Source organism: Cynocephalus volans, chromosome 1 (assembly GCF_027409185.1).
Source record: "Cynocephalus volans isolate mCynVol1 chromosome 1, mCynVol1.pri, whole genome shotgun sequence".
NCBI classification, from domain to species: domain Eukaryota; kingdom Metazoa; phylum Chordata; class Mammalia; order Dermoptera; family Cynocephalidae; genus Cynocephalus; species Cynocephalus volans.
The window spans coordinates 237,396,532-237,412,836 of record NC_084460.1 but is presented as its reverse complement, the minus strand read 5'-3'; the positions used below and the strand labels follow the sequence as shown (position 1 = coordinate 237,412,836).

Here is a 16,305-nt window from a genome sequence, read left to right as displayed (position 1 = left end):
CTGCTTACCCCAGTGTGTCATATAAACATTATCATTTCCTGTGTGTTATATGTGCCATGAAAAGGTTTGGAAAAGCATCCAGGTGAAGATTGCGTATTACATCTGGGAGGGCATTCTTGCTAACAGAGTTCTGGATTCCAAAATTAACTTTTAGCCTGGTAGCATTGTTAATTTTGTGAAGAAATGTGACAGCCTCACAATTCTCCCAGCAAAACAGTTGAGACGAAACATTTTTCTCTATGGTAATTATTTTGTGGAGGAACAGTCCACATCTGTGTTTTTTAGCAGCCTATATAGTCAGAATAGACTGGAAATTTGATTTTCCTACTTACTCTTTCAGTTCAAATTAATAGAGGTGTCGGCTCTATTCTGTTCTTTTAGACCTTCTATTACCCCAGGGGCCAGAGCCACGCTTGGGATGATCCCTAAGTAAGAACCTTAAGTAGGGTCATCAGCAGGTAGATGCATGAGGTGCAAACTGATGTGGAAAAGTTATTAAGCTCCTTCTTCAAGGACGAAGTTTGCACTGGAGTGATTTTTATGGGAAAGTCAGAATTAAAACATTCATAGAATCTCCCATGTCCTTGAAAATAAACTAATAATGGAAAATGTTTGAAGGGAAGGTTCAGGGGCTCACTGTCCTGGAGAATGGAGTCATTTGCAGTGTAATAAAGCATTTTCCCCTTTTAACGAACTTGTTTGGTATTTCTGGAAGACCTGAGCATCTCTGAAGAAGTTGATTGGGTCCCCCCTGTGCCTGCGGGCTAGCAGGGCCTCAGAGGACTGTCACTGGAGTCAGGGACTTGAAACTCTTCTGAACACTTCCTTCTAAAAACCAACTAGAAAATGGCAGATCTGTCTTCTTGTTTGAAGTTTTACCTCTTTCTCAGCCTTAATGAATGAGAGAATTGAGGAACTGATGGAGCTTGTTCTGCTTGGAAGACACTGAGACCTGCACCCTAAGAAGCGGAAAGAAGGGCAGGATGGTCTTGCTGAGTTTATTTTGAGAGGCTATTTCCACTCTGGAGCTGATGCTCAGTTTGTTGATTCCAGTGGGGCTCTTTGCTGAGGAGGAAAGAGACTCGTGAACAGTCAGAATTAAAAGCCAGCCCAACAGTGCCTTACAACTTCCACCTAGAAGCACATTGCTCACAATACTGCCAGATGCGAGGCCAGTCTGACTGCTGCCATCATTCCTGATCCTGGCTGATTAGTTGCTTTGGCTGATCAGGCAGGAGTCCCCTCCATCCTTCACTCTTCCACTTGTAACCTTACAAAGATGTCCCTGTGGCTGAAGAGAGAAGGGCGTTGCTGAGAGAGGGGGACTGTGTCCAGTTACGGGTATCTGAATAGCTGTCTCGCTGGCCAGAACTTTCAAACGAAATGCTCTTGTCTTCAAACCTCTCCCCCAGAAATGGTGACTGTAGACTTTTCAGTTGTTTTGTCCTTCTGAATTCAGGCATATTTACTGGTCAGATGCCAGTAGTCAACGGATCGAGGTGGCTGAACTTGATGGAAGGTACAGAAAGTGGCTGATAACCACCCAAGTGGATCGACCTGGGGCAGTTGCGGTGAATCCCAAACTGGGGTAAGTACTTGAAGGAGTATGTGAAGTTCTAGATATTTTCTGCTGGATTCTCATAAAATTATGTCTTTAATGATTTTTTTCCTAATTATACTGAAACTGTCCCGTTTTTCTGGAATGGCATCTTTGACTGTTTCAAGAATTGTGATATGCCCTAGACATCACTTAAGACAAGAATCTTTCTGCTTACATGGATTTCTTGCCAAATCAGAGCTCTGAACTTTAAAGTTCATTGTGGATTTAACTGCTTTAAGTGAAAGTTCCATCAGAATTGTTTTTCCTTTCATTTGGATGTTTTAAAGTAACTCATTCATTGGAATTCGACTGGAGATTTAGTCATGTTTCACTGGAAATTGTTAAACATTTAAATCCAAAATATGCAAATATTTAAAATAACGCATGTGTAAAGTGTATATTATCCATTTGTAGAAATGTTCCGATTTGTGGTTTCTCAGCATAAATGAGAACTGGTTTTGTCATTTTTCTCTGCATTTCAAGGCATTTATGTGGGTAATCACTAGTCTAAAATGATATTTTATGCATTACTTTAGCCTCAGAATAGTGACACTTAAAAGAACTCTTTTTTTGGATAGCCCTCAGTACTTCCTGTATTTTGGGCAGGACCTGGATGGCTCTTTGTGGATCTGCCAGTATTTGTATATAGAACACTATGAGCTGTTGTTACTTTGTTTCTGTTATATTTCCTATTTAAATCATGCCCTCAGAAACTCACCAATGACACTTGAAAAATACTTGATGATATTAACCTATAATGTGGACTTGTCCTCAGCACCAGTCATAGCTTCTCGAATCTTCCCTATGCAATCTCTCGGGAGCAAGGAGATGCAGTGAGCACCGTGGTATATGTGACGTGACTGCTTCCTTTGTGCTGTTTAATTTCTTCCTCTATTATTACTGTTTATGCCCATCTTGATATTATGATCACATTCTCATATCCCTCCACTGTTTTTTCATAAAAGATCCTCTTTTTATTCTTTCTAACTATTTTTTCTCTCTGGAATGGCTCAGCGTAGTTGTGGGAGGGAGAGGAAGTAAGAAAGGAGAAAGAAGAAGGGTTTGATTGCTTCAGGCCTCAAGACCTGCCCTACGACCTCCTCATTCCATGGTCCGTCCATTTGAGAGGCTAGCCCTCCGTAAGTCTTAGAAAGCACTTGTGAGATGTGAAGCCTTCTTACTTTACTATGACATAAGATGTGCCGCTGTGTCTGAAAGATAACAAAGATGATGACTAATAAGAGCACAACAGCAATAAAAAGAGCCACCACTTACTACATTCTTACTGTGTGTCAGCCACTGTGCTAAGTGTTCTACCTGTCTAAACTCATGGAAATCATATGAGAGACCTATAGATTAGCTATACCTTTCTATCCCCTATTTACATATGAGGACAAAATAATATGTTCCTTTATTCAGCATTGGTTGACAACAGTATAAGGTAGAAAAGGAGAACTGTCATGAGGAAACTATTGATAACCACGTGACAGTTCTGCCACCTTGCATGGGTTCCAGGGCAACTGTCTGCAGGAAGTTGCATTTGAACGGAATTTTGAAGATTGGGATCCACTGGGGCTGTAGTAAGTGATAAAGTGCATGATGCGGAGAGACAGTGTGGGTGAGGGACCAATTCCTGGAGAGAGTGGCACTAACATAGGACCTGGAAGGAAGTCGTGGATACAGATAGGCAAAGGGGGAGGCAGGCTGTTCATAAACTCAGTAACAGCATGAACAAAGTCAGGAAGGGAAACAATCATTCTGTGTACTTTTTTTTTTTTTTTTGAGTTTTGAGTATTTGTTACCTTTTTAAAAAACAGCTTTACTAAAATGTAATTCACATACCGTACAGTTTACCCATTGAAAGTGTATATAATTCAGTGGCTTTTAGTGTATTCACAGAGTTGTGTATCTATCACCACAATCAATTTTTAGAACATCTTCTTCACCCTAAAAAGAACCTCTGCATCTTTACCTAAGAAGAAACCCTGGACCCGTTAGCCATCATCTCCCAACCCCCCATCTCTCCCCTTCTCTAGCCCAAAGTAACCACAAACCTGCTCTCCATCCCCATAGATTTGCCTATTCTGTACATTTCCTACAAATGGAACCATACGAAATGTGGCCCTTTGTGACTGGCTTCTGTCATATGTCTATCTATCATTTTTAGTAAAAACAAAACAAGATTGTATTTGTCAGTTGTTGAGACTTTGGGACAGGCCTCAGACCAACACTGTGTAAAGGGAAAGGCCTCTGGGCCACATTTTTTCTAGAGCTCGGTTTGTCTAAAATCCACACATCCCTCAACAGAGTGTAAGGACTGGTCTACACCTGATGACTTATTTAGACTAGAGACTGCAAAGTGGTGGCTGGTGGGCAGATATGGCCCATAGACATATTCAGCTTGGACCACACAGAGCTGTAAGGTTTTTTCTACTTAGTTGCTAACATTTTAAATTTTTAAAAAAGAGAAAATTCTGTATTTCTGGCTTGAACAATCAACTGGGAACAGTGAGTAGGTCTGCCTTCTGGTGTGGCATTGGCTTAAGCTTGCAGGGCCTGGTTCTCCCCATCACTCCACATTCATAACTGGTCTGTTCCCCTCAGTTGTCCTACCGCCTCGTCCTTTCTAGGTATGTGAAGTGGTGCAATCCCTGGTCTAGGTAATTATTCAATGTCAATTCACCTTTGCTTGCACAGACTTTTTCTACAATTAATTATTAATTGGGTACAAAATATACATTTAAAAAAAGTTTGAAATAGCTTCATGAGACTAGAAATCTTTGTTTTGTTCTCTGTTACATCCCAAACACAGAACAGTGCCTCTTACATAGTAGGCATTCAATGATATTTCTTGAAGAATGAACAGCTTTTGTATGATGTATTCGAAAGGGTTTATCCTTTAGACCCTTTAAATGTCTGTCTATCCTTCAGAAAGGACCAGCCAATTTCCATTAAGGAAGTGTAGTTTTCAGGAAGGACAGACCATACATGCTCTTGCTCCCCTTTTTTGTTCCTCGTCTTCTGTAAAGTATTAAAAACAGTCACTTAACACCCAGGTCTCTGCAAAAGACACTTGATTACCCTGTTGGTAATGCTCCATGCTCTGCTGTAGTGGAGAAGTCCCAGTAGGTGAAATGCTACAAAGAAGAAACCTTCTGTTGCAGGCTTATGTTCTGGACTAACTGGGGAGAAGAACCTAGGATCGAGTCTGCCTGGATGAGTGGGGAACATCGCCAAGTCCTGGTTTCTGAGAACCTTGGTTGGCCAATTGGCCTTTCTATTGATTATTTGAACAATGACCGGATCTACTGGAGTGACTTCAAGGAGGATGTTATTGAAACCATAAAATATGATGGGACTGATAGAAGACTTGTTGTATATGAAGGTTAGAAACGAGTTAAAATTTAATATATTAAATGATTAATTAATATATTCCTAGTCACTTTGCCAATTTTCTCAAGAAGGAACCCTGATCTTAGAAAATGGTTTACGTAGTTTCTTAGATACACCCCCTCCACCTTCCAGCTGCTGAATTGAATGCAAATGAATCCATTAACAATAAATAAGTCCTTTTTGTCCTTTTTACAAATTGAAAAAAAAATGCTTCTCAGTAGCAGATTTGAAATAACTGAGATGCCTGTTAGATTGCCTTGATAGAGGTAGAGTTCATGTGTACAGATGTTAATCCATGTCTGACTGCTTCTGGGCACATGTGTTTTCAATGTGCTAGATTACTCATTATGCACAAAAGGAAACATCTAGATGGAAACATCTGGAAGGAGAGGAGTATTTTGTTTTCTTATCCAGACTCTGCAGAACTGCAGCGATCCAACACATACCACATTTTTCCTATCTGACCAGTGGTGTTTTATGTTCAAAAGAAAAAATAAAATCCTTGCTATACAAGTTGTTTTCCAGAAGTGCCCTATAATTGGTATTGGACAGTATGCATTAATCTAGTTTAATTTCTGTCATCTTGCTCTCCTAGTGCAGCACACTTTTGCAGTCACATGTGCAGAAAGTCTGGCTGAACGTTTCTAGAGTTTCAAGGCATTGTGTTAGGGATTAGTTCAAGTAGAATGACATTGGACACAGAAGTGGGGCTGGGGTATTTTCTTCTCAGTAACCTTGTTTTGTTTTTCCCTTGTGGCTAAGCAGCAATGAACCCTTACAGTCTGGACATCTTTGAAAACCAGTTATACTGGGTATCTAAGGAGAAAGGAGAAGTATGGAAACAAGATAAGTTTGGGAAAGGAAAGAAAGAGAAACAGCTGGTAGTAAACCCTTGGCTCACTCAAGTTCAAGTCTTTCATCAACTCAGATACAATCATTCAGGTAATCACCAACTTTGGAATAAGATACTTCTCATTATCTGGAAACCTTACTTCAAAATAATGGCTATATTATTGGAAAATCGTAGTGGATATCTTGGTTGGGGTATTCATTCTCCTGTCATGACCTAACTGCTGTTGTCATCTGCTTTCTAGTGCCCAACCCATGTAAACTGGTCTGCAGCCACCTGTGCCTGCTGAGACCTGGAGGATACAGCTGTGCCTGTCCCCAAGGCTCCAGCTTTATACAGGGGAGCACCACTGAGTGTGATGCAGGTAAGGGTCTGGGGAGTTCCTCTGCCACTGCAGGAGCCTGAAGGGTCCCTGTGTACTGGGTCCACAGCAGAGTAGAGTGGGGACAGCCCTAAGGAGGGATGAGAGATGTGGGAAACATGGACTCAAGTTGCTCTTTTAGACAGTGTTCAGGGAAGGCCTCTGATAAAGTGGATTTTGAGAAGGGACTCAGATTGAAGGACTGAGCTGGAAGGGTATCCAAACTCCTTAAATAAAATACACATGTGACAAATACTTATTGAAGCACCGATCAGGCACATTCAGGAAGTGTGTGGGGGCTGGGCTGGGAGCAAGGACCCAGAGTAAGGGTGGTTTTGGAGGACCTAAAAAATGAGATCTCTAGCTGGCTGTCTATCAAGTATCTGTGTATCTGTATCTATGTGACTATTGACTGATCCAAAACTGACTCTTTGGAGCCTTTAGTTGAAGTTTCCAGGTGTGCCTAAATTAAACTCTTGGTTTAACTGGGTTCACAATGGAGAATTCTGAAAACTTGAAAGAGAACATTAAATGTCTTAAGAGATTCTTTTACCACAAGGTTCTTGTAAGTATTAATATATGCTCTCCAGTCTAGCACCTCTCCACTATTCTGGGGGGAAATGCTATAAACTGCCCTTTTCACTAAAGGTATGTCACTATCCAAGGCCATATGATTGATAAAGAAGTGCATTTGACAGGGAGATGAATTAGCAGGCCCGCCGGGCAGGTTTGCAGGTCTGGGCACTCTGCTGAGCATGGCTGACTAATCATGCATGGCTTTCCCTTTCTGCAGCCATCGAAACTCCTATTGCCATGCCCCTCCCATGCAGGTGTATGAACGGAGGAAATTGCTATTTTGATGAGAATGACCTCCCGAAATGCAAGTAAGTCTCAATGTTGAGGTCCAGATGGAGGTCTTGCCTGTTCTGGGAGAATTTGAGACCTTAAAGTAGCCAGGAAAACAAATACAGGAACCTTGCCAGTTCACAAATGTTCACATTTTAACCAGATTGCCATTCCCTTGGGGGAATCCACAGAGAGTCAAGGCAGTGCTTCTCAAACTATAATGTGCACAAGAATCACCTGGGGATCTGGTTAAAATGTCCATAACCATTCATAAGGATTCTGTATTTCTGAGAAGCTCCTGGGTGATGTTACAGAGTCGTGGACCACACTTTGGGGAGCAAGGAGTCAGAGAAATGCCAACAGCATTTTCCTACAAACCTGCGATTATTAATACAGCAGGATTGTGGAGGAACAGCTGTCAGCAGGGCTGCTTCAGTACAAGGCACCCATGAGGAGCAGAAAGACTGGGCTTAAGATTTGGAAAGAAGAAGACTATTGAGAATGCTCTAATACGGAGCAAGATAAATAGATGTCTTTAAAAAGTATTTCATGAAAACATATCAAAGGAAAGAATACAACCATGGTTTCCATTTTTACCCTCTAAGGAAGAATTGTGTAGATGAGAGAAGATACTGATAGGTTTATTTGATCGGGCTGCTCCCGTAGGTGCCACGGCTACTCCATTGAAGCTGAATTTCTAAAGTCAGATCACTATTCTTTCTGCTCATCATCTCTTGGGGGAGAATAAGCAAAAGTCACGCAGCATACATTGTCTGTTCGACATGTAATTTACTCAGTCAGAACTCTCTCTGCCTTAGAAAGTGCTTATAAATTGCAGTAGAGCCTAACTAAGAAGGCAATAGCTAGTGAGTGATTCTCCTTTTACTTTCAGGTGTTCCAGTGACTACACCGGAAAATATTGTGAAGTAGGGTTTTCAAAAGGAATTCCTTCAGGAACAAGTAAGTTTTGAGAATATGAGCAACCTGGAAGTACCCATGGCCACTAAATTGAGTGCTGTCTTATATAAGCTATTTAACCCAGTCTTTGAGGCATCAAGGGTGCTAGCCCCTGGCTTCTGTTGAGTTTGCTGGCTCCTTTCTTTCTCCATGTGTTGATATATTTGCTGCTTCTCCTCTCCTTTATAGCGGCAGTGGCCGCACTATTGACAATCCTCTTGATCATCATAATTGGAGCTCTGGCAACTGGAGGATTTTTCCACTACAGGAAAACCGGCTCCCTTTTGCCTGCCCTGCCCAAGCTGCCAAGGTCAGTTTCTTTATGTGGAATATTTTAGAAGCCTGTGTAATGTGATCATGTGAATATCTTAGTTTTGTTTTTTTTTTTAAGTTAAAAAAGTACAATACACAGTTCACCTATTCTGCAGAAACAAAAAGTAGTGAGGATTTAAAACAGTCACTTCACAGCACAGCTTCTTTACTGAGTGCTTCTCTGAAGCTTGCGTGACAAATCACGCTTTATAGTCCAGATGGTTGTGTCTACTGGTGGCTATTCAGGTCAAACTGGAGTACAGAGCGGCTGTGTGATGAACCAGGTATTAATCCTGCAAGTGCCTAACTGGTCCTCTCTTAGATCTCAAGCGTTCAGGAATGTGCTTTAAGGTTTCCAGGTAGCTAAGAAAACTTACTACTACTAAACTTGCTACTGCCACATTTAACATGTGTAAATTCAGAGTGGGAATTGAGCATTTCATTTGAATAAGATTTAGCAATGTGGAGGAAAGAGTACTATTGCAAAGACTTTTTAAAAAGACTAATATGACACTGTTTTGGTTACTTCCATCCAGCTTAAGCAGTCTTATCAAGCCTCCTGCGAATGAAAATGGGGTGACCTTCAGGTCAGGGGTAGATGTTAACATGGATATTGGAGTATCTGGTTTTGGGCCTGAGTCTGCTATTGACAGATCAGTGGTGATGGTGAGTGTGATTTCAAAGTGATTATTTGAAGGTTGTCCTTTTTACCATTTTATAAAAGAAGCACTTTTTATAAAGAATAAAACTAACCTAGAGAATATTGAAGTACAGTGTGCCTCTCAGAATAAAGCCTGCAGTACACAGACCGAGTTAGGAAACATAGGGTTCGTTGCAGAAATGTGTCTGAAAACATTAGTAACATTAGTAATAAAATTTAAATTACCCCTGCTCTAAGCCATGCAGTTGAATTGGACTTATAAATAGTCTTAAGTTTAAGTTTTTGGACTCCTACCCAGTTTTTGTGTTTGTGTGTGGTGGGGGGGGGGGGGGGAGGGAGTGTGAAAACATGATATTTTGTTTTTATTCGATGACATTTTGTATGTATAAAAAGAGTGGGGAACTATGTTTTTCCTAGTGTCATATTTTTCCATCAATGTATAGTGATGGAATAAACAGTGATTCTTGAGTCTGTGTTTGTTCAAACCATGTCTCTGCCACCTTATAAGTATGTACTAATAATAAGCATGGAGTGTGGTCTTGCTGACCTTCACTGTCCACATCTGTAAAATAGGTACAATAATAGCTCCTGTGAGGACCAAAGGAGATACCAAATAAGGGGATGAGCGCACAGTCTCAGCACAGAGGAGGCTGTGTATAATGACTTTCGGGAAACCACTTTCAGTATTTTGTCTCTCCCCAAAGTCTCTCATCTTTTGTCCTGCCTGAAAAAGTACAGTATTAGCCATTCTCTCTACTTCCCCTCTCTTATTCTTCTCTTTCTTGCTCTTCTTCCACCACCTATCCTTTTCTCTTTTGTCCAGACCCAATCTTCAGGTGACTTATTTACATTAAGGAGCCATAAAGAATTCAAATGTGGGGCACATTTCTGTTTTCTTAAGCTGATGAATTAGTGCATTTATGTCACTTTAAATGATTTACCATATGGAAGCCTCGTGTCTCTGCTGGCTTTTTTTTTTTTTTTTTTTTTAAACAAGTTCTCTGAGCCCTCATCTTTTGGGTAACTGGCATAGTACCTAGCCTAACTCCGGGTGTGAGAAGTCACCCTCCTCTGTTTGCAAAAGAGATCAGTATGATGTGACTTCTCTCTTTCTTCCCCCTCATCAGAGTGAACACTTTGCCACAGAGATGGGAAAGGAGCCCATAATATTTGAAAACCCAATGTATTCAGCCAAAGACTCTGCTGTCAAAGTGATTCAGCCAACAGAGGTGAGAAATCCATACAGTCCTTTCTTTCAGTTAGTGCTGTTGCTGCGTCTTATTCTATTGAATAATGTCCTCTGAGGCCTCTCGAACCTTCCTTGCAAATGGAAGGGTTCGGTGGTCTGTGCCTCGGCTTCACCATCTAAGGATGTCAGACCTGAAAATAATCATAACCCTGTTGCGTTGTACAGTTGTTGAGGTTTGGCAGCCATACTGGGGGCATTGATCAAGAGCCTTTCCATCCTGAGAGACCTGAGTCCATTCAGAGGCCTGGCGAACACAGTGCCAGGCACACCACAGACTCTCTCTAAATATTCGTGAAATGAATGAATGCATGAACGATTGTCAGGCCATAAAGCAGACATTTGGGGGACTGGGTTAATTCTCTGGGTTCTTATTGGTATCACAAGGGTGTGGCTTGAGGTGGCTTAGAGGGAGAGGGACCTCCCAATGTTTGCCTTTCCCATACTTTTCTGAAAAGCATAAATGCCTTTGAAGTTGATAGGCAGATGGCCAGATTGCCTTTGGTACGGCCTGCTACTCCGTCATCTTTCGGAGGAGCTGGGAGATGAGATAGGAGTCTGGAAGAAGGGAAAGAGCTTTTCATTAGATCTGCATTAATTTCACAAACAGCTTTCTTATTATCAGAAATATTTGAATCTTGAAGCCATTTAGCCTGATCCTTTGATAACCAGGTAGCAAAACTTAAATCACACGATGAAACAGATATGACATTTTATTTGGCATTTTCACTTGAATAAAATGAGGTCACATATACAAACACATATCCAAGTTTGAGAAGAAACAAAGTGGTATATGTAAAAATATACGCCAGTCACCAAAAAAAAAAAAAGTATATATATATTTCGTGGAAAAAATATGTATATGAAATGAGTGAATTGTCTCCCTATAATTTATTAATTGTATATTCATGGCAATTTAAGATTAAGGGGGACCCTTGGAATTATATGAATGTTATAGAAAAATGTGTAGAGGAGTATTAATTCCACTATGTCTATTGTTTCAAAAATTTAACCTGTTTTTAGCAGTCCTCAGAAATTAACTTTATTCTTAACATCCAATGATGGGATTCTCAGCTTACTAGTGAGTTTGGATAATTATTCATGCTGTCTTTCTAGGTTTTAGCTGCCAATATACAACCAGAGCATGTTTTATCCCAAAATATAGTCAACAGTGGTAGTAAGGAGGTATAGAGAATACCTATTAGAGAATTGCTATTAATAATTGAGAGTGTGACCAGTGAGGAATATGTGTGCCTCCCAGGATTAAGGCATGAAATGACTTAGTGGTTGGTGCTCTTGATTTTGACGACGTGGGAGTGGCGTTTAGTCCTGGGCTACCAGGTTGGTTCATACGATAAAAATGGTGACTGACCGTATCTGTGGAGAACAAGGTGGTAAACAGAACCAGAGTTGACAACAAACTTTACAGCAAATGTATTTATTACTGAATTGTTTCAAAACTGAATAAGGGCCTTCAATATGTTCACAGGTGACAGTATCTGGAAATGTGGATAACAAGAATTATGGAAGTCCCGTAAACCCTTCTGAGATAGCTCCAGAAACCAAACCAACTTCCCCGGGTGCTGATGGAACTCAGGTGATAGTGGCTGACTGCTGAAATGATGTGGGATTTGGAAAGAACTTTGGAATTGCTGGGTTGGCACTAATCCAAGACAAAATAGGGAGACCTCGACAGGCTCACAGATCCCAAGATGTGTAGGCAGCTAATAAATATAGTTGTTTAAAAAAATTCGTAGATTAAAAACTTTTCACCAAGTAAAGCTACATTCTAACATTGAATTGGGAATAATGTTTCTTGTGACACTGGAGACCATGTCACAAAAAAGGGCAAACAGAGTTCTAGATCCAGTATTTTCACTCTAGGGACATTTAATTTGAGAGATTGACTTCGTATGAATAAAGATTTCACTGTGTCAGGGTACATATAAAATACCTTTCTTTCCCTGTGTGATGCAATTTTTCTATAGCATGTATCTTTGTTCCCTTAATAATATATGTTCTTAATTCTACTGCTGTTACCTTTGCTTACCACAGACATCACTCACTTATATCCTCTTCATCTACCCACCTGTCTGTTCATTCATCACCCATCTAATTGTCCAGCCAGTCGTCCAACCAACATTATTGTCTCCAATGTGCCAGGCACCATGTTTAACACCAGAGATTTAAAAAAAAAAAAAGACAAAAAAAGACCACTAGATGGAGCTTCTCGTCCATGCCTGCAGGTCCTTTGAAATTCATAGACTATTTGGACTGCAGAGAGAAATTCAATAAATACATTTGATATAAAACTCTGCATTAATGAATACCATATCACGTTTTAATGGACCCATATGCAGATATCCTAGATCTAGCTGTTTGATTCTGAACAAACCATTTTACCTCTTTGTGCCACAAAACCATCCTATACACTGTAGGGTAGTTTGGTGTTCCCAGTCCTTGCCCACTAAATACCAGTAGTATCTCCTCCAGTTCATTGTGATCCCAGAAATCAACGCCCCCTCCTCCAGTAGAGAACAATAGGATCTGGAATGTCTTAATTCTAAGGTTCCATGACTCCTTTTGTGAAGTAATATAAAGAAACAAAAGCCTAAGGTAGTTAGAAATTTTAACATTTGGTGCAATCTTTATTTCTCAAATAGTGTAATCTATAAACACAATTGGTATGTGCAAAGTTAACTTGGAAGTCTCATTGGATTTTTAGCCATGAAACACCTCAGACATTGATTCCTGTTCTGCTCTTTTGGGTCAAAATAAGAGTTGAGCTAAATTGATGCTAATGAGAAAAGCAAAGGTCTGTGTCCACCTTTTCATATTTCATTACTTACGTCTCCCCCTCCATACACACACACACACACACACACACACACACACACACACACACACATTCTCTCTCTCTCTCTCTGTCTCTGACACACATGAATGTTGTCTAGAAAGGAATTTTCAGTTTTGTATTTTTTAAGGGACTGAAATTTATGAACTTTTTTCTTTAAGCTAACTAAACATGGATTTTGAAGATTAATTTTCCACAGACACCTGAATGCTTGAATGTCATATATTTGGTCTTCCAAGTCTGAATCAGCCCCAAAGCAGTGTCAGATTAATTTTATACACTTGACGTTTTTTTCTCAGTCCATTTCAAGTCTAGTGATCTTATTCACTAGGCAGGGATATCCCCCAGCCTGAGCAGGAAGTGGAATGGGTGGGGAGAGGCTGAAACTTCTGACCTGGACATCCATCCTCAGAAACAGAATGAACACTGAAGGTCTTTTTCAGATGAGGGCAGATCTTCACCAGTCGTCATTCCTTTTTTTCTCATCTCCATCTTTGCAATGCATTAGTTCTTTCTCTTACTTTTTAAAATCAGTTTAAGCTGAGACTCTCTAAGATTTGTTATCCGTGGTATGTGCAGAGATCTTCTGGTATTTTTTGCCTTCTGGGCACTGAGATAACAGCCAGTGTGGCTTAAAAACAGTAGAGGTATTTGGTTAAGATTACCCTAGGTTGACATTAATGTGTCAAGGACTCTCACAAGTTTATTTTTCATCAGTAAATATGCTGAAAGGACTAAAAATTAAGAACATGAACTCCTGTGACTCAATCCTATCATTTTCCAAAAGTTGCACTGACATGAAGGAGTCTCCCAAAGAGATAAAATGAGAGTCACCACACCATTTCTCTTGTTAATTATTGTTTGATTCCAAGTAGCCATCCCACACTAAAGCAATGACTTTTAAGAGTTTGGCCTTCCACCCTTGACTATAAGCTTGCAGAGGCAGGGCTCTGGCCTGAATGTCTTCATCTTCCCCTTGGTGGCACCAGGAACAAAGTAGGTATCACTTAAGTGTGGGTTAAAGTGAATGACCTCTTCTGTTTCTGTGGTCATGTGCTCCCCAGGGAGTAAGAGACACCCCATAAAACATGTGGGCTCGAACCTCAGCTGCCTGTTGGAGTAGGCTGTCTGTTCCCTTTTCTCCTGCCAGGTTTCTGTCTGGCGGCCAGAGCTGTGGCCAGCACTGCAGGCAACTTTTCAGTAAGACAGGGCCACCCACCATGGTCCAGGGTGATGCTCTTTAGTTCTTCAGTTTATGGGCCTCTGAGTCCCCTGCGTAATCATTGCCTGCTCTTCTATCGCCAGTATTTACAGTTATTTAATCTTGCTGTGACTCAGCATATGTAAAATAGGGATACCTACTTCAAAAGGTCATTGAGAATATTAAATCAGAAACTTGTAAAACTCTTAAAATAATCCCTGACACATAGTAAGCCCTCAGTAAATGTTAGTTGTTCTTGTTATTGCTGTTACCATGATTATAGGAGAAAACAATGAAGAGGGGAAGGGATACTCCTAAGTTGACCAAGGATCAAGACGTTGTTTTAGGAAATGAGAGTTACCACTTAGCCTTTTCCTGCAGTTTTCAGGCAGCACCAGAAACCTTCTTCTCCAGGAACTTCTTGTGTGTCTCAGTTTCTTTGTTCTCTCTGTTCTAAAGTAGCCAGAATGATCCGCTTGTCAGAGCTTCTATACACTATGGGTATAGACTGTAAACTATAAATTCCAAATCAAGGAAGTATTTTGAAATTATTAGTTGAAAAGAGCCCAGAGAGTTTCAGTCACTGTTCAGGTACCATAGGAAGAAATGAACAATTTACCTTGTGGGCCAGGTCACATGGTCCCAGGTCCCAAATTGCTTTGTCCTTCAGTGAGGTGAAATTTTAAAACTTAGGGAGAAAAGAAACCCACAAAAAAATCCTGTTACTCAAGATTTTTTTGTTTTATTCTTTTCATTTAGGTGATAAAATGGAATATCTTCAAACGAAAGCCAAAACAAACTACCAACTTTGAAAATCCAATCTATGCAGAGGTAATTTTTTTTTTTTTTTTAAAAGATGATCAGTAAGGGGATCTTAACCCTTGACTTGGTGTTGTCAGCACCACGCCCACCCAGTGAGCTAACCGGCCAATCCCTATATGGGATCCGAACCCGTGGCCTTGGAGTTATCAGCACCACACTCTCCCGAGTGAGCCATGGGCCAGCCATATGCAGAGGTAATCTTTAACAATTTTCTTAGCACAGACATTCTTTCTTAGAAATCACTTGCTTGGCTCCATTGGACATGCACTCAGATTATTCTGAGCAAACTAGCAGAGATTAGTCTTCACACAAAACTCTCTCTAGTTATGTTGGGGGAATGCACAGCTGATTCCTGTCTCGTCCTGGTCTTAGATGCAGAACGAGCAAAAGGAAGATGTGGCTGTGGCCCCACCTCCATCACCTTCTCTCCCTGCCAACATTCCTTCGAAAAGAGACCCAACTCCAGGCTACACTGCAACAGAAGACACTTTTAAAGACACCGCACATCTTGTTAAAGAAGACTCTGAGGTATAGCTGTGCTGGCTATTGAGGGAATAATTAAAAACACACTTTTGCACATATGTTTTTTACAAGCAGATGAAAAAAGTTAACATTCAGTACTTTATAAAAAATATATTTTTCCCTGTTTGCCTGTAGTTGGAAGTGTCTTGTGTGTCTTTTTTTTTTACTTATGCTGTCTCCTACTTGTGTTTTTACAAATAATTATCATGATGTGCTATATGTATATCTTTGCACTGAAGCTGTCTGAAGGTAATGCTATAAATATATTGTACATTTGTAAATTTTGGAAAGATTATCACATCACTGAATTTTCTAATGATAGTATCTGCTGAATTGATTGGTGATTGGTATAGTGAATGATCCAGTGAGGAAAGGAGTTGACTTGGGGCCTTTAGCAATGTCTAAAGAAGAGGCACTGCTCATTTCCTATAAAATTATTCAGGAAAGGAATTCAGGCCCCACTCTTGGGTCCATTTTTACATTTCAGCACTTAATTAATGTTTAATATTACATGTCAACTTGATTAATAGAAGCCAAAATGTGTTGTATAGACATCTGGATTTGAACCGTGGATGCCTCACAATAATACAGAATGTAGAAAAAGCAATTGAATTTTTGCCCTTCTGCATGTTTGTATTGTATAACCAGAAAACTCTGTTTCATATCTGTTCTCTCACTAG

General features: G+C 40.3%; 1 protein-coding gene across 1 annotated transcript in view; it reads left to right on the top strand.

Annotated features, from left to right (window-relative positions):
• The window catches only part of LRP2 (LDL receptor related protein 2), a gene marked incomplete at its 5' end in the record, with an annotated part of 155,211 nt that extends 139,574 nt beyond the window's left edge, over positions 1–15,637 (top strand). The window contains 12 exon segments of the mRNA XM_063085734.1: positions 1,460–1,588; positions 4,765–4,985; positions 5,759–5,935; positions 6,088–6,207; positions 6,998–7,088; positions 7,943–8,010; positions 8,197–8,317; positions 8,856–8,985; positions 10,108–10,209; positions 11,716–11,823; positions 15,041–15,112; positions 15,476–15,637. Coding sequence (XP_062941804.1) covers positions 1,460–1,588; positions 4,765–4,985; positions 5,759–5,935; positions 6,088–6,207; positions 6,998–7,088; positions 7,943–8,010; positions 8,197–8,317; positions 8,856–8,985; positions 10,108–10,209; positions 11,716–11,823; positions 15,041–15,112; positions 15,476–15,637 — 1,501 coding nt within the window.
• Between the last annotated feature and the right edge of the window lie 668 nt (positions 15,638–16,305).